Source organism: Limanda limanda, chromosome 5 (genome assembly GCF_963576545.1).
Source record: "Limanda limanda chromosome 5, fLimLim1.1, whole genome shotgun sequence".
Classification (NCBI taxonomy): domain Eukaryota; kingdom Metazoa; phylum Chordata; class Actinopteri; order Pleuronectiformes; family Pleuronectidae; genus Limanda; species Limanda limanda.
The window spans coordinates 18283946-18309449 of NC_083640.1; the positions used below are offsets into that span (position 1 = coordinate 18283946).

General features: G+C 44.8%; 1 protein-coding gene across 1 annotated transcript in view; it reads left to right on the forward strand.

The window, feature by feature from the left end:
- Positions 1-19906, forward strand: part of LOC133002462 (zinc finger SWIM domain-containing protein 6-like) — a 45018-nt gene extending 25112 nt beyond the window's left edge. Inside the window, exons 2-14 of the mRNA XM_061072289.1 lie at positions 486-842; positions 2151-2299; positions 4519-4669; positions 6243-6422; positions 6913-7083; positions 7173-7319; positions 7757-7903; positions 8164-8424; positions 9311-9446; positions 16907-17064; positions 17255-17418; positions 18857-18938; positions 19028-19906. Of these exons, the coding sequence (XP_060928272.1) occupies positions 486-842; positions 2151-2299; positions 4519-4669; positions 6243-6422; positions 6913-7083; positions 7173-7319; positions 7757-7903; positions 8164-8424; positions 9311-9446; positions 16907-17064; positions 17255-17418; positions 18857-18938; positions 19028-19893 (2969 nt within the window). The 3' untranslated portion in view covers positions 19894-19906. The remainder of the gene's footprint in view (positions 1-485; positions 843-2150; positions 2300-4518; positions 4670-6242; positions 6423-6912; positions 7084-7172; positions 7320-7756; positions 7904-8163; positions 8425-9310; positions 9447-16906; positions 17065-17254; positions 17419-18856; positions 18939-19027) is intronic.
- The last annotated feature ends 5598 nt before the right edge of the window (positions 19907-25504 follow it).

A 25504-nucleotide genomic window follows, 5' to 3' on the forward strand; every position in this document is an offset into this window, starting at 1 on the left:
ATGTCTGGAGACGAGAGATGCCTGGTCTTATCTCTGGGCTTAATAATAATGATTGGTTAAACCTATGATCTTATCTTAACTACCTTGTCTTAACTCAGTTTTTTCAGGTTGGGGTTAAATTTGATTAATTCATGTCTAAATGAGTAGAACAAAGTACATGCACTTAGTGTTCAGACCACCAGTGATACACTGGGAAACAATGACAAATTTGGAACTCCTATTAGAGAATCACTGTAAAACAGTGTGCTGTAGATTTGAAGATACCAAACAATGTTTAATCAATTTTAAGCTTTCAAACACTGAGTTTCCACCTTAAAAAGTTTTTTTTCAGTTGTGGAATATGGCATGATATTTATCCCATCAACTAGCAGTTATTTAAACCTGCAGTCAGGGATTTTTTAAGTGTGTGTCTCTGTTGATCAACTTATTGATACCCACCTCCTTTAAGAAAATTAACCCTTATTTTATTTCTGGATCTTTTTCAGGTTTTCATCTGAGCGGCACAGTGACGGACCCCGCCACACCCTCTACCCCGGAGCTCGTGTGCAGCGTGAGCGTCAGCTTTGACCGCTGCAAGATCACGGCCGTAACATGCACCTGCGGCAACAAAGACATCTTCTACTGTGCCCATGTAGTGGCACTTTCGCTTTACAGAGTACGGAAGCCCGAGCAGGTCAAACTGCACCTGCCTATCTCAGAGACATTGTTTCAGATGAGCAGAGACCAGCTACAGAAGTTCGTCCAGTACCTGATCTCGGTCCACCACACGGAGGTGCTGCCCACGGCACAGAAACTGGCCGACGAGATTCTGTCACAGAACTCGGAGATCAACCAGGTTCATGGTGAGGAAATGTGTGTTTGTGTTAGTGGTGTGTTGGTACCTGTGTGTGTACCTGTATGTGTGTGTGTGAAGAAGATCACGGGCATGATTAAACCCACAAGACCATGCAGGGTTTGTGTGTGTTTTCCTGCTGCTACATGCATACATGTATCGACTGTGTGATGGAGGGAAAGTGTGGCGGGATCAATGTTACTCATTAGTGAGATCCAGACAGTAAAGGAGAGACTGTGTGCCTGTAATCAACACTATAGACCCGTTATTTACCTCAGAGAACGAGAGAACGACACGGAGACAGAGAAGAAGAGGTGAGCGGGGAGATAAAGAAAGGAGCATTTCTCTTGTTATCGATACTTTCCCTCCTTCTTACGGACCGAAGGTAAAACAACCCACGATGGCTGCGTGGGGCAGGAAAAGGTGCAAAGAAGCACCAATGTGTGTTTGTTCACGAGAGACTGAGTCGTACAATGAGGAATCAAATGGAAAGACAGAGATAGAAGCTTCTGAGGACAGAAATAATAAGCACCTCATGAGGGAGGAAAAGAGAGACAGGTCGTGTTGTTGTTGTTTTAACATGATATCGATGTTTCACCCTTTCATCAATAACGTGAGAAATGCTAACTAAAATATATCAGCTGGATTTGTTCATCTGATCAGTTCAGGTGTGCTCACCCACACACACAAACGACCACAAACACACACAAATTGAGATCTGATCGAATGAGTGAGAAGCTTTCCTGCGTGTTTCTAAAATCTCTATATCTTTATGCTTATAAATAAAAGGCTTAAGCTATTTCTTAGAATCATACAAGTTAATGATAGAATGTGTCTGTAGTAAGTGTTAGGGGCCGGTCAAGCATATGCGAATATCACAGGTCAAAGTTCATCAAGACTGAACTCCATGCAATCATACGCTGCAGCTCCGCCTCAGGAAACGGTTCTTACATCTATAATCTTCTGAGGACGTGCATGAATGTCCTCAGAGATACAGAAAAGGAGTTAAATTGTCCAAGACCAGTCTCTCTCTTTAAAGGCAGCTTTTTAAGAGGGAGTGGTTTGTCTTTTCTGTTAGAATAAGGTTAGAATTGTGGTGGCTTAGAATAAAGTGAGCAGCACCGGTGAGAGAATAAAAGCTCGGTGAGTCTCTGTATTTGAAAAGTGACCCATTCAAAGATGGAATCGAAATCAATTACAGGATCAATAGGTTGCTGGAAAAACATTATCTTACAAAAATATTTTATTCCATACCAGTGACGGTAAGGGAACACAGTGGCCTGCTGTAACACATCTGTATGTGTCTGTTTGTGTGCAGGGGCCCCGGACCCCACAGCGGGAGCCAGTGTGGACGATGAGAACTGCTGGCACCTGGACGAGGAGCAGGTTCAGGAGCAAGTCAAGCTTTTCCTTTCCCAGGGAGGATACCACGGCTCCGGCAAGCAGCTCAACCTGCTCTTCAGCAAGGTCAAGAGCCAGCCACATTCATTCATGCACATTCAGAACATAACAACACGCATACAAAACATACCAGCCCTGACTGCCACAGCCGCGAGGTCTGCCTCTCTCTCTCTCCCTTTAGGTTGGCTCGCCGCTCTGCAAGAACACACGAATAATAGTATCTGTGCTTATAAAAAGAAAGAAATCTCAAGTCCTGTAGTAGGCTACACATTCTATTCCCTTATGAGGAGAGGCCTACTCTGTTCAGAGCAATCCCAGACAAAACAACTTGCACATATTGGCACGTGATTTAAAAGAATGCTGTCTCTAAGCTCTGAGATAACGAGAGACAAAGAGGTATAGAAAGAAGGGAAAGCTTGCACAATATTCCTCATCTCTGCCCACGATTAAATGATTACATGGGAGGTGTGTGGTGCTCTCTGCAGCCTGGTATTACAGTGCCAGAGCAGGGCCAGCATTAATGTACTGTATGCTATGTAAAGACTGTGAGCGAGGGCCATTATCATCCACCCTGCCCGGCTTTTAGAATGTCTCTCTGCTTCATGCTCTTTGATGCCTGTTATATCCCTTTCAGCACACACACACACACACACACACATACACACACACACACACACACACATACACACACACACACACACACACACACACACACACACACACACACACACACACACACACACACACACACACACACACACACACACACACACACACACACACACACACACACACACACACTGGCAGCCACACACACTGGCAGCCACATATACACTTGCACAAGCACTCTCACACTCAAACACCCACAATTCACAAACGCTGTGATATATGCATTCATGCACAGTGTACAGGACATCTTCCTGTGTGTGTGTGTCCTGCGTGTGTGTGAAAACATGTTGTCAGTCCTGTTGCCAGAGAGACTGAAAACACACAACATTTTGTGTGCACATGTTTGGAAGTGTGTGTAGCACATTTAGGAATCACACTTTTAAATTATTTTGCTTTTCTCCTGAAAATATCAAAATTTTACAGAATCGGTACCCACAAACCCACACACACCCACAAACACCCACACACCCACACACACAATCACACACACACACCAAAGAGTGGTTGTGTTTCCTGCTGCAAGCAGAGATGCTGACCACCGATGTTTACGCAAACGAGTTCCCCTTGCGATAAGCACAGGACAGAAAATCAACCAATAGGGGCCGAGAAAAGGAGAACGTGGTCGTGAAAAAAGTAGTGCAATTACAAATTATTTTTCACACAGGTTTTCTATATATGAATAATAAATACATTTTCTCTCTTATGTTAAAAATCTAATTTCTAAAATAAAACAACTAGTAAATGTTAATTATAAATATATATATATTAAGCATTCAGTTGCAATGCAGCTCTACTAACTTAGTGAGGTAAATTTGTTTGTGATCTTATGACTTTCAAAGAATATTTCTTTAACCACAAAACTTGTCAGAGGACCTGATTCTAGATAGAATGGTCGGAAAAACAGAAAACCATTAGCAAGGACGAGTGGAGAAAGGACTCAAAACCACATCTGAGGGAAATGGAGGAATTTAGTTTGAACAAACATTTGCAGTCACAGTTTCACACTGTCAGTATGCAAAGTTTTATCACTTACACTTTCAAATATAGAAGTTAAATGTTAACCACCCCTAAATAACAAATGACCTTTGACCTGCATGTGACGTGTAGAAGCTGCGAGATGGATAAAACCGTAGTAAGAGGATATGAGCCTGTCCTTTTATAAAGCATGTTGCACTCTGTGTGAGACGTGTATGGCATTTTTTCCATTCAGTTCAGTTAAATCAAACTTTATTTATACCCGGAAGCTCAACAGTATACAGCATCTGCCCTCATAGAGCCACAGCTTACACACAAAAAAAAGAGGAAAATAACCAATGTACAGTAATCTTAAAACATTTGTAATACACGCATTAATGAATAACTAGAGTCACAACAATCTGGAAGATGAGGCCTTACAAGATAAATAAAGAAAGCTTGAATTCGGTTGACTCTCACTTTATTACCTTATTTTTCATGCTTGTGCATCTGTCATTTGTTTTCTGGGTAGTCCAGTGTAGTGTCCCGTGTGTCCTGTGTGTGTTTGTGTTTATAGTGTGCATCTGTGTATGTGTTTGTGTGCGCTCAGACCTGTGCGTAACCGAAATCCTCCCTGTCCCCTCGTCTGTCTCCTCCTGTAGGTGAGGGAGATGCTGAAGATGCGTGACTCCAACGGAGCGAGGATGTTAACACTGATCACAGAACAGTTCATGGCCGACCCTCGGCTGGCACTGTGGAGACAGCAGGGCACCACCATGACCGACAAGTACAGACAGCTCTGGGATGAGCTTGGTGAGTGGGGAGACACACCACACACACTCACACACACACTCACACACATGCCAATTGTCCTACAACTGTGAACAGGCACGGATAGATTTAGCAAGGTGTGTGATGAAGCCCAGACACTGACACAAAGGCACACACACATATTGTTTCTCTCCTGTTTGTTTTTTCTGTCGTTTGTTTCCATAAAGCCCACACACACACATTCACACGCTCACACACACACATACACACACACATGCACACTCATCGCTGACAGCCCAGTTTCTTCCCGTTCTCTGTGAATGTACGTTTGGCAGCTCAGTCGAGTGTCTTTGTGAATTAGAAGCCGTTTAACGCCGCACATCACGCTTCATCAAAACCCCAAAATATTATGACCTCCCTAATGTTTTCAAACACCTAAAATGATATATTTAGTTGATGTGACAGAGTCCTGCTCGCCACCGCAGCCGTTTGATTTTGATGTGTGTAGTTCTTTCGACAGACGTACTGTACCTACAGCACAACACTTCCTTACAAAAACCAACAAGCCCGTCACCAGGACAGCAGTCGTGTTGCCTGCTGTCTTTGTTGTTTCCCTGTAATGTCCTGGTTGATATTGCTGCCGTAGCCGCAGCCGCCGCTGACTGCTGCTGCTGCTGTTGTTGTTGTTGATGATGATGTTCGTTTTCTCCCTTTGGTCTTGTTCTGCACATTGTGAGGACAGCGCCGTGATCTCATCTGTTTCAGTCCCACGTATTTTTGGAAGTGTGTGCACGGTCTCTTTGAAGTCCACACTTCAAACCCTTCTTCCCAAGTCCTTATCACTCCCCCTGATGTGTGGTGAATGCTGCCTCTCGGCGCCGCTCGCTCACTCGCTCTCTTTCTCTGCCCCTCTTTTGTCTTTCTCCTCTTTGAGCCGCAGCTCTACTCATCTCCTCCAGACACAAAGCCATGCCTCATTCACTTCTCCTCACCCATGTCTCCTTGTCCAAATCATCTCCACTCCCATTTCATTTTCTGCTTCTCCTTTTTTCTCGCCACCTTTTGTGTTCCTTTTCTCTCTCTCCATCTACCGTCTCTGTCCTTGTCTTCGTCCTTCCTCACAAAACCCGGTACCTTTACACACATGCAGATGAACAACACAATCTCTCTCTCGCACACACACAAACACACACACACACAGGCGCTGTGGAGTGTACATATCTCCAGCAGTCTTGAGAGTAAAATCCCTGAATGTGCTCTCCTCCCTGGAGACCTAGCCACTTTTCATATTCTGTTTGTTCCAATTTACTCCAAAATGATGTGTGTGCAGTCAGCGTTGCCTCGGGACTAGTTAAGTTCTCTGTTTTCAAAGAGTTTTGTCTTCCAGCGCAAGATGGCGGCAGCATAAAATGTGCTCTAAAGGGAAAAAAATAACCAATGTTATGATGTTGCACATCTTTTAAAACTGCCTCCAGCTTTCAATCTTGCACGATAACTGTATTTTAGGATGTTTTAAATCTCCTTGAAAAACACACCCTCATGCATTGCATGACTCATTGCTTACATCATTGTCGCACATTATAAAGTAGGGCAGGTAACTGATGTGTGTGTCCAGGTGCCCTGTGGATGTGCATCGTACTGAACCCCCACTGTAAACCGGAGCAGAAGTCATCGTGGCTGCGCCAGCTGCGCAGATGGAACAGCGTGGACGTCTGCCCCTGGGAGGATGGTAACCATGGCAACGAGCTGCCCAACCTCACCCACTCACTGCCTCAGGGTGCCCATGGCAACCAAGGTCAGAGATTGACAAGTTTTGTATGTCTGTCAATAACGTGTTTACTTTCTGATAATGTGTCTCCTTCGCAACGGTGAAGGTGAGAGGTTCCACATGTAGCTTCTGAAAGCACCAGCGGTGAAGCCTCCACCTGTAGTGTGCACAATACTGACACTTCAACTCAATAATCAGTTTTGTTCTGATTTACTCAAGACCATCAACAGGTTGCTTGTTGTTTTTTCCATGGAGCACTTTCATCCTGAAAGCTTTGGTTCAGTTTAATCATCCTGTCACATTTTCTGTGGTGCAGACGCATGTTCAGGCTGTCAATCTTAAAGGTTGAGGGTTTTGTCTATTTACATTAATTATGCAAATGCTCCAGATTGAATTTGATATATAAGTAATTGGACACACAAGCTGTTAATTGACCATGTATGAGGGTCCTACCTGCCTGTTTCTCGCCACATGATCGGGCATTAAATCATCCTCCTTCCTTCTTCTTCTGCTGCAGAGATGCGGCCCCACAGGACGGTGTTCACTCGGGCCATCGAGGCCTGTGACCTGCACTGGCAGGACCGACACCTTCAGCACATTATCGCCAGTGACCTCTATGCCAACTACTGTTACCATGACAACCAGGAGGGTTCCCTCTTCGACTCTCGTGGCTGGCCCCTGTGGCATGGTGAGTCTGTGTGTATAGAAGCGTCGGGTGGACGGAGAATGTACCCAGTTGGAGAATGTCGTGGTTTAACCTTTTCCGTTTTTCCTCAGAACATGTCCCAACCGCCTGTGCCAGAGTGGATGCTCTGCGTTCACATGGTTACCCAAGAGAAGCCCTCCGATTGGCTATCGCCGTGGTGAACACGTTACGACGGCAACAGCAGAGGCAGCTGGAGCACTTCCGTCGGCACAAGAAAGGTTAATTTCATTAATATTATTATAGGTTCCCTTTTGGTTTCAGAATATGAAAAACAAGCATAAGCACACCATCCTCACAAGTTCACTTATTATAAATACAAAACTTGTATATTATTACTTTTTATCATCACAGAATCAGGAAAAAGCTGAGAGAAAAAAGAGAAGGTGAAGTTGTCAGTAGCAAAGAGAAAAAATGTTGTGTGGCTGTAAAAAAAAATTCATTTTATTTGTCATTCATGGTCATCATTCTTTTCATGTAAGAATTTCATTTCATATTTTTCAGTCCTTTTTTTAATATGATTAATTTTCTAATATTTTTCAATCTGCTTTGATTTGTGAAGGCTATTGAATAATTACAAAATATTCATTCAAAAAATACATGAGTGTTTTCAGCACTGTCTTTTAACCGCATGTATATCTGGCCTCTCCTTTCTCAGAGATCCTCCATAAAGGCCACACCTCCGTAACAAACATGGAGGGCTGGGTGGGGCACCCCCTGGATCCCATCGGTACCCTGTTCAGCACCCTGACGGAGTCGGGACGGGCAGGAGAGGAGGGCTCCAACACCTGCTTAGACCTCTCAGGTACTGCAGCGTAACAAGAGTCCTCCATACAACAAAGTCAAATTTGTTTATATTTACCACATACTGTATGATTTGTTTTTATCGATATATGACGTTTCCCATATTGTAACATGGGTAAACTAGCTACCACTCGGTCCCTCAGTGCCTCCGCGTCTCACAGAAATAGCACAGGAGGCAGAGGAGTGAACAGAGCGCTGCTCCTGAGGCGTTGATCTTTATTTCGGATGGTTGTTGGATCATCTTCTCTCTCCTCTCTGCAGACTGCTCCAGTGTTATAAGTCGAGCAGAACTCCAGCGAATGCCCGTGCAGCGATTGCTGGGAGACGGTGAATCGTACGTGGCTCTCGCAGTGGAGACGGCGCTGATTGGCTTGGGCCAGCAGCGGGTGATGCCTGACGGACTGTACGCCCAAGAAAAGGTCTGTCGCAACGAAGAGCAGCTATTGGCCAAGCTGCAAGAAGTGGAACTGGACGAAACCCTGGTCAAAATCTTCCGTAAACAGGCCGTCTTACTGCTGGAGGGTGAGGCCGCTGAGAGATTCTATTCCATGCTCACTGTTCCTTTTAATTCACTGCATCTCCGCAGTCGCCACACGTATACATAGACACACCTCCTCACATCGGAAAAAAAACACATTGGACTCTGTCTCAGTATTTATTATCCTTTCATTTTGTGGTGCAAACAGAGGCTGAGCTGCCCTGGGCCAGACCAAAATGAGCTCTTTACACAGTTACACCAGGGGTATTGTGTCAGCAAACACATGCATGTGCACACAACAGTGTGTACATCTACAGGGCTGCAGCAGAATGGGGCTTGGTTATGGAAATGGGAGAAGGGGGAGGAGGGAGGTGCCACATCCTGGAGGGCCTGGGCCAGTCAATCCTCCATTCCAGTCCCCACCCAAACCCCAGCCCTGCCTCGGTCCCGGCACGACCACCCACCTCTGGCTCCTTTACTAATAGAAGACCAGGCTCCGAGGCCTCCGCAGGCCCCAGGAGGCTGCAGCCGCGCCACTGTGTGATGTGGTCTGCGGCTTCGGAGCCTGTTGGGGTTTAAAATAACCCACCAGAGACGAGGGGAAGTGCAGGAAGAGAGGGAGGGAAGGGAGCGAGCGTGAGGCCAAGTCTGCACACACGACCATATGTTTTTTTGACGTCACAGTTTGTTTTAATGCCGCATGGTTTTGCCTCTTCCAAACCAAATGAGTCTCACAGCACACAATGGAAAAACCACAGCTCAGAATATGGCACCTGTTGCTAATAGTCTGTTTTGTTTATACAATAAATTAATTGAATTTATGAGACAGATTTTTTGTAAACTTTTCCACTTGATTGTTCCGTCACTAAAGCCAGCCTCTCCCTTTTTTTTGTTTTTTGTCTTTGTTTGCTGTTTTTTTTTTTCAAACAGCTGGTCCGTACTCTGGCCTCGGAGAGATCGTCCACAGAGAGAGCGTTCCCATGCACACCTTCGCCCGTTATCTCTTCACCTCTCTCCTACCTCATGACGCTGAACTGGCGTACAAAATTGCACTGAGAGCCATGCGGTAAGGTCCCTTTACGTGCTTGTGTGCTGCTGTAATCATGTTGAAACCGTTAACATCAAATTGAATTGATATGGATTCGAAGAGTTAAAATGTTGACCTTTTGGATTAAGAAAATCGTCCAAAGTTTGGGCAAATGGAGCCTTTTTTAAAACCTCTAACCTCCTGAAACTGGAGGATCACGTGTAGATCCGTCCAGGTTCCAGCTCGTAAAAATGTTTGTTATTGTGACACCTCCTAGTAAATCAGATCCTGATCTCTCTGCATGTTTTTCATCTCCTCAAACACGGCTCCTGAAATGACTTGTTTGCATTCCTGGGCTTCTTTCTACTAAGCTTCACTACCACCATGCAACATCCTCGCCTACACACAGTTTTAACTATTTACAAAATGAAAATGTTACTTATACAATATAAGAAAGCAACACAAAAAAAGCTTATCTCCGTGTAATGTCCAGCTCCAGTCTTGAAAGTGTTTCAGATCTATTTGCTCATTCATCCCGAACTCTGAGCCCATCAGCTACTGCCTGCTGTCCGTTGAACACTGTTTTCTGTCCGTTTCTTTTATCACAAGAGTTGAACATTTCTCCACACAAACAGTGGTACTGTGTTGTGTTTAAGGTCAAGATGACATTTTGGCCAATTTCTAATAACAGCTTTGCGTATATGAATGCAGATAAATGAAAACGCTAATAGCCTATGCATTTCTGTCAGTGTCCTCGACCTCTTTTGCTCAACACAAGGACTGTTTACCTGAGGGAAACAACCTGCTCGAACATGATTGGTCAAAAGGCTTGTGGCCCCTAACTCTTGTCCTTCACCTACAGATTCTGCATATTCACATTCAGAGAATCTGTTTAGAGAGATCAGGTTTTAAAAGTTGGACTTGAATTGATACGCATCAGCAGGATCGTTGTTACCATGGCCACGACAGTGTGTACAGCTGATCAGGATTCCTCTGTGTCAGGCATATTTCCAACACGCTCAAAGCGATGGACCCGTCAAAACAAGATGGAATTTTTGGGAATTAGGCGAAGAACTCAAATGGAACGCTTCAGACACGTGGTGAAAAGAAGATCTGCAGTGGTGTTTTTGAAAAATTATGCATATTTTTTTAACATTACAGCATGTAAACCTATTCCAGTAGACCCCCTCCCCCCAAATTGAAGTCATGAATCTTTAAATGAGCAGAATATGGGCACTTTAGGCTCCTGTGTGTATTCGTCTGTGGCCAATGTGTACATGTGCACGTGTGTTTAACAGTCTGCGCTGCAGTGTTTTGATGTTGTGACTAGTGGGAGCTGGATCAGTGAATATTAATTACATTAATGAGAGTGTAATTAGTGTGGCTGTAATGGGGAGAAGGCGCGCATACACACACACACACACACACACACACACACACACACTCACGTGCAGGGCCATCAGGGAGAGGGCAGTGTGGGGAGGATGTTTGTTGTGTTTCTATAAAGTGAGGCCTCTCTGAGTCCATCGCTGTAAAACTGTTAAATGATTAGTGAATGAATGAGAGGGGAGTTCTTTTTTTCCTGCAGAGACAAGCGGCGAACAAAAGAACAACAAACACATCATTCACACGTTCCCACAGTTCACCAGTTAGGAGGTGAAACCAAACCAAAACAACACGGCTGGGTTTCTCGCTGGAGAGTGCTGTGGTTTGGAGGTTGCGCATCCAGCCGCCGTGCGTCCGAACTGGCATCGCAAACCTGCTCTTCCCTCGCTACCTCCCTTCACCTTCCCCGTTTCCTCCCCTCACCTCCTCTATCCTCACTCCTGTGGTGTGAAACCAGCGATTTAGAATAATACGGCCACTTATGGGTGCTCCTGGGAGCCAGGGGTGTCTACTCAGCACATAATGAATGTGTGTAATGTAGCGTAGTGTAATATGATAGCATATACCTCCCCGCTCCCACGGGACGGCGGACAGTTAAATATAGAGGTGGTGGTAAAGGAACCAGGGCTATTTTAATGGACCTATTATAACACTATCATTGATACAAGAAGAGAGAGAAAGTCTCGCTCTCATTTACACACACACATACTTTTTCACTTCTCGCCAGCTCTCTCTATTTGTCTTCTCTTTCACCGTTGCTCTTAATCCGGCGCTTTCTTTTTTTCTTCTTTTTTTAATAAGTGGAAGTCACGTCAGACTGACTCCGTTCGCAAAAGCGCTTCTCCAGTAGTGTTTTTTAAGCGTGTGTATGTGTGTGTTAACGCACCACGGACGAGGTTCATTCAAGTGTGTGAAGGCAGCATGTGCCCTGTGATGGCTCGGTGTGAGCAACCAACACAAATAACACAGGAGTTGCTCACTGGTTCACGGGCTGCCCGGAATTCAACTGCAGCCACAGAAGAAGAAGTAGAATGTTATCATCTGAGATTTTCATATGGATTTGAATCTTCCAATGTTAATGAATCTGGATTCTCGCTGTATTCCGCAGCTGCTGATCATCTGCATAATCCATAGTCTTTGAATATATACAGCCCAGTTTATCATAGCAGCAGTGAGAGGCTGTTGTAAGACAGTGAAGAGATCTGTCACTGACACTCGCAGGTAGCCAACATCATTTTCTCTTTAAGTAGTGGATACTCGCTAAACATGTTTTCTATATTTTTGTTTGATCATGCAAATGTTGATGTGAAAAAGCAATGTTTTCAAATTAAGATGCTGGTAATCCACAGTTGGGATTTACTTTTATTTATTCTAAAGTAGCAACATCACTCTATGAATATAAACTCAAATGGCTGCAATTTGTGTGTGCAGTTAAAATCTTTGTTTGTGTTCTGATTATATTGAAAAACACATTTTCCTCTGAGTTCCAGAAAATTCCTGCAAACCTCAGTCTCATTAGCAGCGTTTAAACCACAGGAACTTAACCCAGGATCTATAGGAACCTTTACAGGGACTCAATGTGTTTCAACAACAGAAACCAGGCTCTAAATTCAATCCCAGACTAATTTGTTCTAATTTCCCCTGGTATTGAGATCTCAGTGGAAACACAGGTGACCAACCGTCTGCAGGAACCTTTCAGATACTTGAAACGGTTCCTGTGGCTCTAAGTTCTAGGTTCATTTGGTCCAGATGCAGCTTTAGATCCCTGAGAAGTTTCTGTTTTGGATGTCGAGATTTACAACCTGACTGATGACTTCCCTGCTGTGCGGAGAACAATGCGTCCTGTCAGTTCAAGAAAGTTTGGCACTGAAGAGCAGTGAACTGACATTTTTGGGGGGGTCACCCTCATAAGTTGTGTGCAGAATGATTTGACCTCCCTCCTGTCAGGCATCGTGAGGGTTTCCACCTTTGAGTTTGTGTATAGAGTGGAGGTCTTCCAGCGGATGTGTCGCTTAGCTGACAGACGTGCGCTTAATGGATTATGAAAAGTGAAGGGTGTTTATAGTCGGAGGGGAAAGAAGCACGAGGCAGAGAGGTCAGTCGTCATGGTGATGCTGACCAGAAATCCAAAGGGCCATGGAGTTTGGGTAAAAACATGGAGGGGCTGCTCTTCATCAACATCTCGCTTTTTTTTTACCTGGGTAAACCTGGTATAATTGGCAATTTGCTCCATTTCTATTGCTCGTGGAAGAGTTTGCCTTTCGCTTTTTTCCCCGGTGCGTCAAGTCCAACGTCAGGAACCTGCTAGAAACCGAGGCGCTCTCTGAACTTGCTGTCTTGCCAAATTAGGGTGTTCCCCCGGGTGTCATCCTTCCATCACAGCTGATCAAAGACCGTTTCTATTGCGGAGTCATGTGACCTGGGAGTCGTATCCATCCCCGTGGCAGACAAAAGCCAGATGTTAGAGAGGGTTTGGCCCCGTACACACCGGGTATCAACATGTGGTGTTTGTGATTCAATCACAAGTGGACAGCTCTCAGTCCAGGTGTGAAGCGCTCAGATCAGTTATCAGAATGTGATCTGGGCCACATGGGTCCACATTCTTTGAGCAGTGTGAACACGAATGTTGTCCTGGCCACATTGAAGGACCCCTGACTCAGCTGACGTCCTCTGACCCGCTGCAGTTTCACTACGAATCAAACACATTTTTCCTCTTCTCTGTGATTTGTTTGTAACACCGGCTCAAAACACTAATCACCACATAATGATCGATGCCTTCCTTAAATTGGTCAAATCTTTCTTCAATGCGCAGCTGAACGAGATTCATTCAGACTCTCTGACTCGTCTCTCTCCCTCCTTTAATTAAACAGTCGGATTCCCCTGGTCCGCACCAGTTCTAAGTCAGCTGCTAGGGTTAGGGTTAGGGTTAGGGTTGACACACACCGAACACACACACACACACATAGAGTGAAATCGGACACACTTGTGTAGTAAGACTGGGTAAAAACAATATATCTTGGTCTTCATGAACAGAGATGATATATGTGTTTGTTAGTATAGAGCGGAGAGGTGAGATCAGATCATAAGACTCCTGTGGGGCCACATGTTAATGCCAGGTGTGAACACACACACTCAGCTGACCACTTGTGATCGGATCACACAAAACACACACCAATACCAGGTGACGGGGCCTTAGTGGGTTTTTAGACCAGTGGAAAAGGGGCTTACATATTTGAATTTATCCAAATTCAAACCATCTGACCCAAAAACAAGCCATTAGTTACCATTAGTAAGGACGTTATGTTTTCAATTTGTTTGTCTGTTAGTCAGCAGGATTATGCAAAAACTACTGGGCTGATTTCCACAAAACCTGGTGAAAGGATGCGGTCTTGCATGGGTCAGGAAACAACCCATTACATGTTGGTATGGATCCTAATCAGTGGCGGATCTGGGGATTTGTATCACTTTCTTTAACATTGTGGGAGTTTGTACAACAGTTTCCTTGATTTCCCGGCGTAGATAGAAATCATGGATCTTGATTTAAAACATCTGGTATGTGATCTGATCCATGTGGAGATCCAAATAAAAGTCTAGATTTCATACGAATTGAAATGTGGTTTCTTAAGGGGACCGAGGAGCCCGGGAGGAGACGTGAGCTCTGAGGTGCTCACCACACGGTGTCTGTCTCCCACGCGTCCTCCACACCGTTGTCCTTGACTGTCTCTGGTGCGATGAGTACGGCCGTGTTCCTCTCAGATGTGACAGGGTGCTACACTGCCACAGGACCCGTTTGACACCCGAGCTGCGCCGCCACCCCCCCCCCCCCCCCCCCCCCCTCGTGCTGCCTCGCTCTGCGGGGATTGATTGCCTCTTTTCAGCTCCCTCTGTTAGTGTTTTATATATCATCCATGATGCACATTTATATCCAGCCGTGGCAGCGCCGTGAAGAGATATGACTTTAATTTGATGTTTTAAGCACACTTGACACTGAATTGAGAGTTTGTATAGTGTTATTTGGCAGAGAAGATGATCATGTTTATAGACAGCGTGCACCGTTTAGCTGTGGTTTACAAGGTGCTCGAAGCGAACGCACCCGCGCAGGGGAATACTCTCTGCTTGTGCTCGGGCTGAAACCCTCAGAGAAGTCCACGAGGATCCTTTTTTTCCTCTTATCATTTATGATTTTTTGTTTCTCACTGAACAATAGCCCAGTATGGATTTTCCTCCCAACATTTTGAGGAGGTTATTTTTCAGCTGGCCAGGCCTCTCAAGCTCCCGTCCAATGGAGGCCTCTGGCTCTCTGGTGAAAACCAAACAAAGACTGGAATGTTGATGAGGCTTCCATCTTTACCCAGGGCCGTTTCTTTTTTTTTTTTGCTTTGCTACACCCCAGGAATCTTCCAGAAGGCCCCAGTGTTGTTGAAGCTTTTAGCAGCTCCATTAGATGTGTGCGGCTGTTGCCAGGGCTTCCAAACATCTCAATTTTACACCGAGTGTGAGTTTTCACACTCCACACATCTCGACCGGGGTTTTGTCGCCACATCTCTCACGGAGACGCTCCCCTGCCCTCTTGGGCAAAAAAGCGAGCAGAGAAGAGGAGGCTCTTTTCGTGCATGCCTTCACTCAGGTGGCAACAGTATCACATGCACTTTGCTCTGAAATTGAAACTGGCATTTAGCATCACATTGCTTTCACTGGGCTGCTTTGATGTGTTTTCAAAAGGGCAGGTGTGTGTGTGGGTGTGTCTGTCTGAGAGTGTGTGTGTGTGTGAGCTCACTGCCTCCTTTCAGTCATGTGTGTTGGTATTTGTTTGATGTGTGTCCAGCCTTACGGGGCTGGAAGGTGAATTCCCTAATTTCCCCGTGGACTCAATTAGCTTTGTGATTGGCTGAGAGAAGGCCAGGTTGCGCTGTCTTCTGAAGGAAAGGAGACCTTTGAAACTGAGGTGGTAGCGCAGGGAAGAGGAGTGAAGCGGAATAGGAGATGAGCCGGCCACAGTGGTAATGGTGGAGATGCTCGTGGTGCCGGAGAAGCCTCGGCCCTGTCAGTGTTATTATAATGAGAGAGAGAAACTAGTGAAGCTCCTTCATCCTCTAGCAGGTGTTGCACAGCGCCGACTTCATTATGACCAATTAGAGTGAAGAAAATACTAATTATACCTTGGTTTCTAGGTGATTAAATACTAGGTTGCAAGTAAATTGCAGGGATAGGATAACTGTAATCCCCCTGTGATCACTGAAGTCATTTTCATTTTGAAGTCACTTTCAGAACCGACCGTCATGATGAAGACTTTCTGTCTGTACAGTAATTCGGTCTGTCTGCTTGTTTCTGTGAGAAGAAAGAAAAACGATCTCACTGTGATGTGGCTGATTCGTGTCTCTCTGATTTTCATTTCAATGCCACTCGTTTTTTTCATAGTCTGGTTATTATCTCCGCCCAAGGAGGTTGTGTTTTCACCCCCGGCCTGTTTGTTGGTTTGAAAGCAAGATTACACAAAACCAACGTCAGGGATTTCCACAAAACTTAGTGGAAAGATGCAGAATGGGTCAGGGATTAACTTTTGGTGTGGCTCTGAAAGAATAATTCATGGATCTTGATGAAACAATCCGGCATATTTAAGGGGACTGATATCTGTGAGTGGGAAATTTGGTTTGACTTGATTTGATTTAAGGAGGCTGTGGGGCTTTTGCTGGAGCCTGCGCTCTACTGAGTTCTACTTCTAGTTTGTTTGCTTGTTTGCAGGAATATGCAAAAATGAATCAAATGTTTTTCCGTGACATTTTGTGGAGACATGAGGCATGAGGTCACCCAGGGAAGAACCAATTAAATCATGGTGCAGATCAAAATCAGGGGGGTGGATTCTGAAATTTGTTTAGCACTTGCTTTAAAAATGTGAGTTACTTCAACTTTTAACATTATTCATGGATCTTGATAAGGAAAAAACCTGGCATGTTTATGGGACTGATATTTATGAGTGTGTTGGGCCTATGTGCTCTCTAAACACACACACACACATTCTAGTTGTTTTATTTGTAATAAATCATTACGGCCACCTCTATTTTATGTATTTGATTGATTATTTAATACATTTTCTCCTTTTCTGTGTGCGTCAGGTTGCCGGTGTTGGAGTCGTCGGCCTCGTCCGGTGACCTGTCTCGACCCCACCACATCGTCTCGGTGGTGCCCAACCGCTACCCCCGCTGGTTCACCCTGAGCCACATAGAGTCTCAGCAGTGTGAGCTGGCCTCCACCATGCTCACCGCGGCCAAAGGTACAGATAGATTCACAGGAACCGGTATCAACACATCGTACACTAACGCTTACTCACCGATAGCACAAGCAACACACTCATAGCACCTATCATTCAGATCATTGCACCTGCAGCTGGTTTGTGACATGGAGGATGATTTACATACAAACAAGTGCATACTAATCATTTCTGCGTTGGGTGTCTCTTCTAGGTGACAGTCGCAGGCTGGAGACGGTCCTGGAGTCCATCCAGAAAAACATTCACTCCTCTTCTCACATCTTCAAACTGGCACAGGACGCGTTCAAGATCGCCACTCTGATGGACAGCCTGCCTGACATCACACTTCTCAAAGTCTCTCTGGAGCTGGGGCTGCAGGTACGCAGACACTCAGCGTTTGTCATGTTTTTATTGAATCGCAATTTCAGTCCGAAGACAAATGAAAAACCAAAACCAAAACAATTTACACAACATTCCTTTGAATATCCTACTCATAACAAGCCTCTATACTGTGTGTTCCACTCTGTCTCTTTTCAAACAACTGTTAAACTTCTTTGAATTCCTGAAATGAGCTCACAGCTCTAGAGGATGAAGTCTCCTGTGCCGGCCTCGGCGGCTCAGTCATGTATAAACCTCTTGGGTCGACTCTGGTGTTTCTTGAATCCTAATTTGGAAAAAACTTGTGATGGAGTTATCGTCTTGGAATTTGGGAACACCAGTGATTGCACTGCAGGGTGCACAGGGCGCTCCTTATTACATGGCCATTTCCCAGCATGCAGCGCAACCACCAGACCTCATGACTCCCGTGATGTCAACCATGCCAACACTGATCAAACTCTTTTTGGATTCAAAACAATTGTCTGGATATTGGAAAAGAGTTGAAGATTACACAAAGGACAACATTAATTACTGTTCTTGGAGAAACTTATAATGTCCCCATATTTTCCATTATTTCATTATTTGCTTTAAAATGCAATGTTGTCCCATATATACAGAAATCTGTTACTGGATACATCAGACAACACTTTTTATATTAAAAACAAATGGGAGCTGGAGTTAAATATTATAATTGAGGATGGGGAGTGGGAAACAATGTGCATTGGATGTCATAAAGGTATCAATAGTAACATGTGGAAGGAGTTTGATTGGAAGATGAAAACTAGGTTCTTTAAGACGCCCTCCGTGGTCTCTAAATTTGCAGATAATCCAGCGGCAATATACTGCTGGAGACGATGTGGAATGGTTGGCGACCACTCACACATATTTTGGGATTGCCCAATGATGCTTCCTTTCTGGAAGGGGATAAAGAGCGAGATAGATAAAGTTTTGGGAATTAATATACTATTCACCCCAAGTCAAGTTTCTTTTCGATCTAACTCCTGAAGGCATGTACACAAGAGAGAGAGCACTTGTTACATATATTCTTGATGACTGCTAGGAAAATGGTGACAATAAAATGGTTGAATCCACAGCCACCTACAGTGGCACAGTGGAAACAGAAGCTGAGGGAGGTGTATGGAATGGAGGCTTTAACTGCTCAATTACAATTAAGGTCTGATGTTTTTGTGAGGAGGTGGCTGCCTATTGCAGGGTACCTCTCTAAGTGAGGGGAATCCTGTGGTACGATGGAATGTCTTAACTGTCCATTTATTTATTTATTACTTTTCACTAATCAGTCTGTCATATATAATTTGTGTTGTTGTCAAGGAATGTTAGTGTTTCTCTTCAATAAAGTTCTAAAAAAAAAAAAAAATGCAATGTTGTTTAATGTCAACTCACCTGTCGTTCCCTCTGCTCCTCATCCCATCTTCCTCAGGTGATGAGAATAACTCTGTCCACGTTAAACTGGAGGAGGAGAGAGATGGTGCGCTGGTTAGTCACATGTGCCACAGAAGTTGGTGAGTCACTACGGCTGGTTCGCAGTTTTATTTTATTCTTTGCTTTTGCGGTTCATTACTGATCCCTCTGTCCTGTGTGTGTCCTCCAGGTGTCTACGCGCTGGACAGCATCATGCAGAGCTGGTTCACCCTCTTCACCCCCACCGAGGCCACCAGTATCGTGGCCACCACCGTCATGTCCAACAGCACTATCGTCCGCCTCCACCTGGACTGCCACCAGCAGGAGAACCTGGCCTCCTCCGCCCGCACCCTCGCCCTCCAGTGTGCGATGAAGGACCCTCAGAACTGCGCCCTCTCTGCTCTGACACTCTGTGAAAAGGACCACATTGCCTTCGAGACAGCTTACCAGATTGTACTGGATGCGGCGTCGACGGGGATGAGCTACACGCAGCTGTTCACTATTGCACGCTACATGGAGCACCGCGGTTACCCGATGCGGGCGTACAAGCTGGCGACGTTAGCCATGGCTCATCTGAACCTCAGTTACAACCAGGACACACACCCGGCCATCAACGATGTGCTGTGGGCCTGTGCCCTCAGCCACTCGCTGGGGAAAAACGAGCTTGCCGCAGTCATCCCCCTGGTGGTCAAGAGTGTGAAGTGCGCCACCGTGCTCTCGGACATATTGCGGCGGTGCACACTGACCACGCCGGGGATGGTGTCGGCGCTGCACAGCCGCAGGAACTCTGGGAAACTGATGTCGCTGGACAAGGCGCCGCTCAGGCAGCTGCTGGATGCAACCATCGGGGCCTACATCAACACCACGCACTCGCGCCTCACACACATCAGCCCGCGCCACTACAGCGAGTTCATCGAGTTCCTGGGGAAAGCCCGGGAGACTTTCATGATGGCGCACGACGGACACATTCAGTTCACGCAGTTCATAGACAACCTGAAACAGATCTACAAGGGCAAAAAGAAACTAATGATGCTGGTGAGGGAGCGGTTCGGCTGAGGGTGTGGCCGGGGGGGGGTCACCTGATGCCCCCCCCCTCCTCACTCTAGTACTTTTCTATTAACTTGAGTCTGCCTTTTGAACTTCTTTTGGACTTATTACATAGACAAGTAAAAAAGAGGATTGTGACTTGTAGAATGAAGCGAAAAGAGAAAGGAAAAGATGACAAAAAATCAACAGAGCCACACGCGGTATTATTGTTCTTGCTGTTGTTATTGTTATAAACATTATTACTATTATTATTATTAATAATATTATTACTACTACGTGTACAGAAGTGTTTTTATTTTTCAGAAGAGAGGAAATTTGTCACGTTGTGAATGTTGTGCGTATTTCTCTACATGTGTGCGAGAGGAAAATGAAAAGTGAAATGGCTTTTTGTTCTTTTTATGATTTTAAAACATCCTCTTTCCCCACCCTCCCTTTTTTTTTTAAGAGTATATTGAGTTACACGTTGTCAAGTGGCTGAAGCCTTTCTACAACAGAGCTCGTGTACAAACAAGAAAAAAAACGAAGAAAAAAAAAACGTCTCGACATCCTCAAAGAGAAACTAAGGCTTTAAACCACACGGAGCACCTCCCTCTGTCTAGGCCCTCAGCAGCGGTGGGCGCTGGGCAGCACTGCACAGCTCGGCTCGGTTCGGCACAGCTTGGTTTAGCACTGACAGGAAGCTGCCATCAGCATTTCTTCAGACACAGCAGCAGCAGCAGCAGCAACAGCACTTGAGCAGCCATTCGTTTTTTCTCTAGGTCCCAGGCATTAGCTTCATCAGACACACACACACACACACACACACAGAGACACAACAGCGCTCTTAGCTAACTGGTGTTGTTGTCCCCCGCCCACATCATGAGTTCCACCTGTTTCACAGAGGACGGGAGGCAGTGACGACACATTAGACACAGATACTGAGTATTATTGTTACATCAATGTCATGCAGTACCGCCGGGTGATTTTCAACAGCCAAAATTTGGCTAAAAAAAAAACTGATATAGTGTAGTTTTCTATAGTTGAAGCGGACGCCCAGAGGGAGACGACTACCTCATGACACGATACTGAACCTGCTCCCAGTTTCGTTTTTTTCTTGGCTGTCACGGTATTTATTATCTCGGATGAGCCGACAGTGTTAAGGAAACCAGAGATTCACTAGTGAGACCAAGGTTATGAGGAGATTGTGATTCCCGCGCTCGGTTCTGCTGTACGTCACCGCCCTGGCATTGGTACTTATACACACAACACCCCCTCCAATACAAAAGAATTGGCTCTGACGCACTCTGAAGATGTATGTCAGCAACACACACACACATACACACACACATATACACACTCACACACCCTCTCATCTCTGCAGCCACCAGTGCACGGTATTTTGTTTTCCCGAACGAGGCCAGTGTCATTTCCCTCTGTGCATGTGAATCATAGAAATTAGACTTTCTGCTGTTATAGTTCATTGTGTGGAACCTTCAGTAATTGTCAACCAGAACGTTCTCAGGGATTTCTCTACACAGGAAGAAAAAAGAAAAGGGCGGAACAAATGAGCGACTGACTACAGGAAAAAAAGAAAAGACAAAAACACGAACCCAACATGAGCGAGCATTTATTGTACTCTGTATATATGCCATAGTATATGTCTGAATATGGAGGATCTGAAAGTATATGTTAACTAATTTATACAGAGTATTCTATGTAATGTGAAATACTTGAAGCCGCTGTAGTTTGCTCTCTCTCGCTCTCCTTTTCTTTCTCTCTTTTGTCTTCTCTCTCTCTTTTTTTTCTCCTTTTTTTGTTGAAAAACAGAACATATCAGAAGGACTTGACCTTTTTTACCGCGTTGACGGCTTTTTGGACTCGCAGGGCCGCACGTGTTCATACTTGAGACGCTGGACCCCGTCAGAAATGCAGGTTGAGTCAAATTGGTGATGGCGGAGAAGAAAAGAAAAATTCATTCCTGCTGACTGAAGCACAGGGAGGGGGGGGGGGGGTCGACTACTTCAGGACATCGGTCGATTAAAAAAAAAAACACAATAAAGGATTTCTTGAAGTACTTAATTATGCATGTAAGCTGTTGTACTAGCACTCGTTCTCCATTGGATCCTTTGGGGGCGAAAAAATACTATAATGTGCTTTACACAGGAGCTAATTGAAGAAGAATCCGGTTGAAATAATCATGTATTATGTGTCCAGCCTTACATGCTTTTAAGGACATATCTCGGCTGAAGTAATATAACACTTGTCGGAGCAATTTAATAGTCGTGCAACTCAGTAAGGCTCGCAGTGGTAATTATGCACAGGTTCAATCTACCCTGGATTCACAGTTCTCTCTTCCATCCACCACAGAATTGCCAGTGTCTCCTCTGCACTGTTCAGCTGTCCTCTCATTAATTGCCTTTCTTTTTACCGTCTTCTGTGTATCAGAGTTTTTTCTCTCTTCTGTTTCTCTGTGCATCTGTTTCTCTATTTTGCGTTGATTTGAGATGAAAAAAGCAGCCTTTTCTCTTGCCGTGTCTTAACGCTTTAAAGTAACCAAACAGGAGATCTGTCTAACAACCAAACGTGTTCGAAAGAGGTGAGAGACGACCCACCTTGGTCCCAGCTTTAGTGTCCTTAATTAGTAAGTGAATGGCTGTGTAACTCCTGCTTTAACAAAGCAATTCCTCACGTGTGTTTGGTGGAAAAAAAATCTTACATTGTCCAGTGTCTCTTGTTCTCTTCAGAAACAATTTCCTCTGAGTCTTTCTAGCTGTTTTTATTTCATTTTTATTTTTTTTGTATTATTATTTTTTGTTTGTTTGTGTAGGAATCTTCTGCTCTCCCAGTTTATTTATTACAATGACCCATGTATACATGCTTATGAAATTAAGATTTGATACACCGATATCAATTTATTTATGTAACTAAATCACTGTTTTATAATCTTGTTAATGAGTCAATAATTGATTTTTTTTTTGTTTTTTGTTTTAATAAAAGTTAGTTTTTTGAAATGTATATTCACGTCTTTCTGAGCTGATTTTTGTATATATTTTTATTTTTTTCCCTTGCTCCCTGACACAGGATGCATTTTTTGTTTGTGCTGTCATGGGTCGTTACGGAAACGAGTTGAAGGCGCTCGTTGGTCGACTCATCAGTCAGGACGCTGCAGATCTCCATCAAACAGCCGCGTCAGAAAGGAAGCCGGGGAGAGTGATCCCTCTCCGGCAGCAGCCTTCACGCTGTCATCTCAGCGGGCTGACGAGGAATACGAAATTAATCAATTGATATTCCCGTTGTCTTTGTAGCTGCTGTCATGCGGCCGGGGCTCAGCCAACCACAATAACCTGTTTACATGCGTCCAACGCCAACAGCGGTGTCACAGGACGACTAAATCAGTGTAGGTAGTTTGTCAGGTGTGTTTGTGGAGGCATGTTTCTGTGCGTGCTCCTGCTTGTTTGCATGCCTCTGTGTGTCTGCATGTGTTTTCTTGCATACATGTGTGTGTGTGTGTGTGTGTGTGTGTGTGTGTTGAGGCCTTTAGGGAGTGAATGGGAACAGGTGGTAGCTCCAGACTACAGGAGCTCCTGACAGCAGAAAGGTCCCCAGACTCCCAGCCCCTCATTAAACATTGACACAAAAACACTGCAACTGTCTGCGTGTGAACAGTAATGAAGCGCAGACGGCTACACACACACACACACACACTCCGCAACTTAGCACAGCACGAGCTCTCTCGGCCCGCGTTCCCTGTGTGTGTGTTTGTGTGTTGTCCATCTGTGTGCGCTCATTAATGAGGCACATTTGTCCATAGAGGTGTCCACTTAGATATTGAGGAATTTGTCAGGTTTAGAAACAAAAGCGCCCGGCTGCTGTCAGATGCCAGACAGAACTGTCCATTTGTTATGTGACGGGTGTGTGTGTGTGTGTGTGTGTATGTGTGTGTATGTGTGTGTGTTTGTATGTGTGTTAGTCAAAAACACTCCTGCAGGCGTGTGTAGCCGTGCGAGTAAGCGTACACTTGTGTGTGTGTGTGTGTGTGTGTGTGTTGGACCACTTCCTGTGTGTGTGACCTGTGCTCAGGTCCCTGCTCAGTTCCAGTTGGTAATGACGTCCCCCGGGTGCAGCGTGGTGCAGCAGCCTCCTCCGGTCTGTCTCACTGTATACTCCTAATGACATCATGATTACACACTGGGCCCTTTCATGCCAAAAGCCCTCTTCCTCATCACCACCATCAAAACTATCTGGAGCATTCCCTCCCTCTCTTTTCACAACTCCTCACACACACACACACACACTGGTTCACGGATTCACAACACATCAAGGCCTCGACATGTTCTTGCAGAACTGTAGATCTTTATGCTTTATAGTTTAACCCGTGAAAAACATTTTTAAAGTCGAATCAAATGCTGCAGTATTCATTTTAACAGCATGGAAACGTTGTTCAGGGCTGAACGAGACTTTAACACGGGACCAGAACTTCCACATTCTTTACCAACGACAATAAAACCTTTGAAATCACAGTGACACGGACAAATCCAAATCTCGAGCAAACTGTAAAGTGAAGCGCAACAATAGCCACATTTTCTTTGTATGGAAACAAGTTATAATGGCACAAGTGTGTGAATTATTGTACAGTTTCATTGTAGATCTAGATTTTGATGTTTTCTTTTCATTCAAAGTCATAGATACTGGTTTATTGTTGAGCAAATCACATAATAAGTAAACCTGGAGTCAGTCCGAGTCCGTTTCCTCACAGCTGGGTACAAAACTTCAAAGTTGCCACATTCATCTGAAATTGACCCAAAATCACAAGTGACCTGATTTCGACCACTGAACTTATCAGTTTCTACGAGGAACATGCTTCAGTTTGTTGATAGAGGCAGGAAGTTAAAGAACTTTAAGTCCTATGAAGTTTTATCTTTTAAAAACTGACTTCCTTTTGGTAATGAACGCTTTTTCTTTTTTTTTATTCACAAGAACCAGCTACATTTGTTATCTGAGCTACTGTGGCTGGACTAAGAGCAGAGACTCGCATGCAGGGATCAGGCAAAACTCCAAGTTTAAATGAACAGTCTCAGTTTTGATGCAGGCAGAGGTCACACACGGGACAGTCGCGCCGCAGTGACGCAACTGGTCTTTAAATGCAGCCTCCGACGGATGTGGCCCTCCGCTTTGAGACACAGCCAGTGAGTGAAAAACAAAACCAAACAGGAAGTGAGAGTTCAGTCCAGACGGGTCCTCCAAGCTACTGATCTTTTCTGCTGATGGATAAATCAGGAGATGCCCATCCAGGCCTTGGACTTCCTCCAACAGTACAGACACCTGATAATGTTTGTAACATGTTGGATCCTGGATACCCAAAGTGTTTCCTCCCACTTCCTGGTACGGTCAGGAAACACTTTGGATGATACCTGCCCTGCATTTGTGGATCCATGATAAGTTTACTCCCCCTCGTTCCCTCCTTCACCCAATCTAAGCCTTCCAATAATCTTTTCAGTATTAGAAACTATTCAAGAAAAGAACATAGACTCTAGTTTCTCCATTACACTACCTCTCTCTGCAGAAAGTCCGGGCCTTTGTGGTGCATCGAGGTTGCGAACATTACAGGAGAACAAAAAAATGATCATAGGCATGTGTTCTC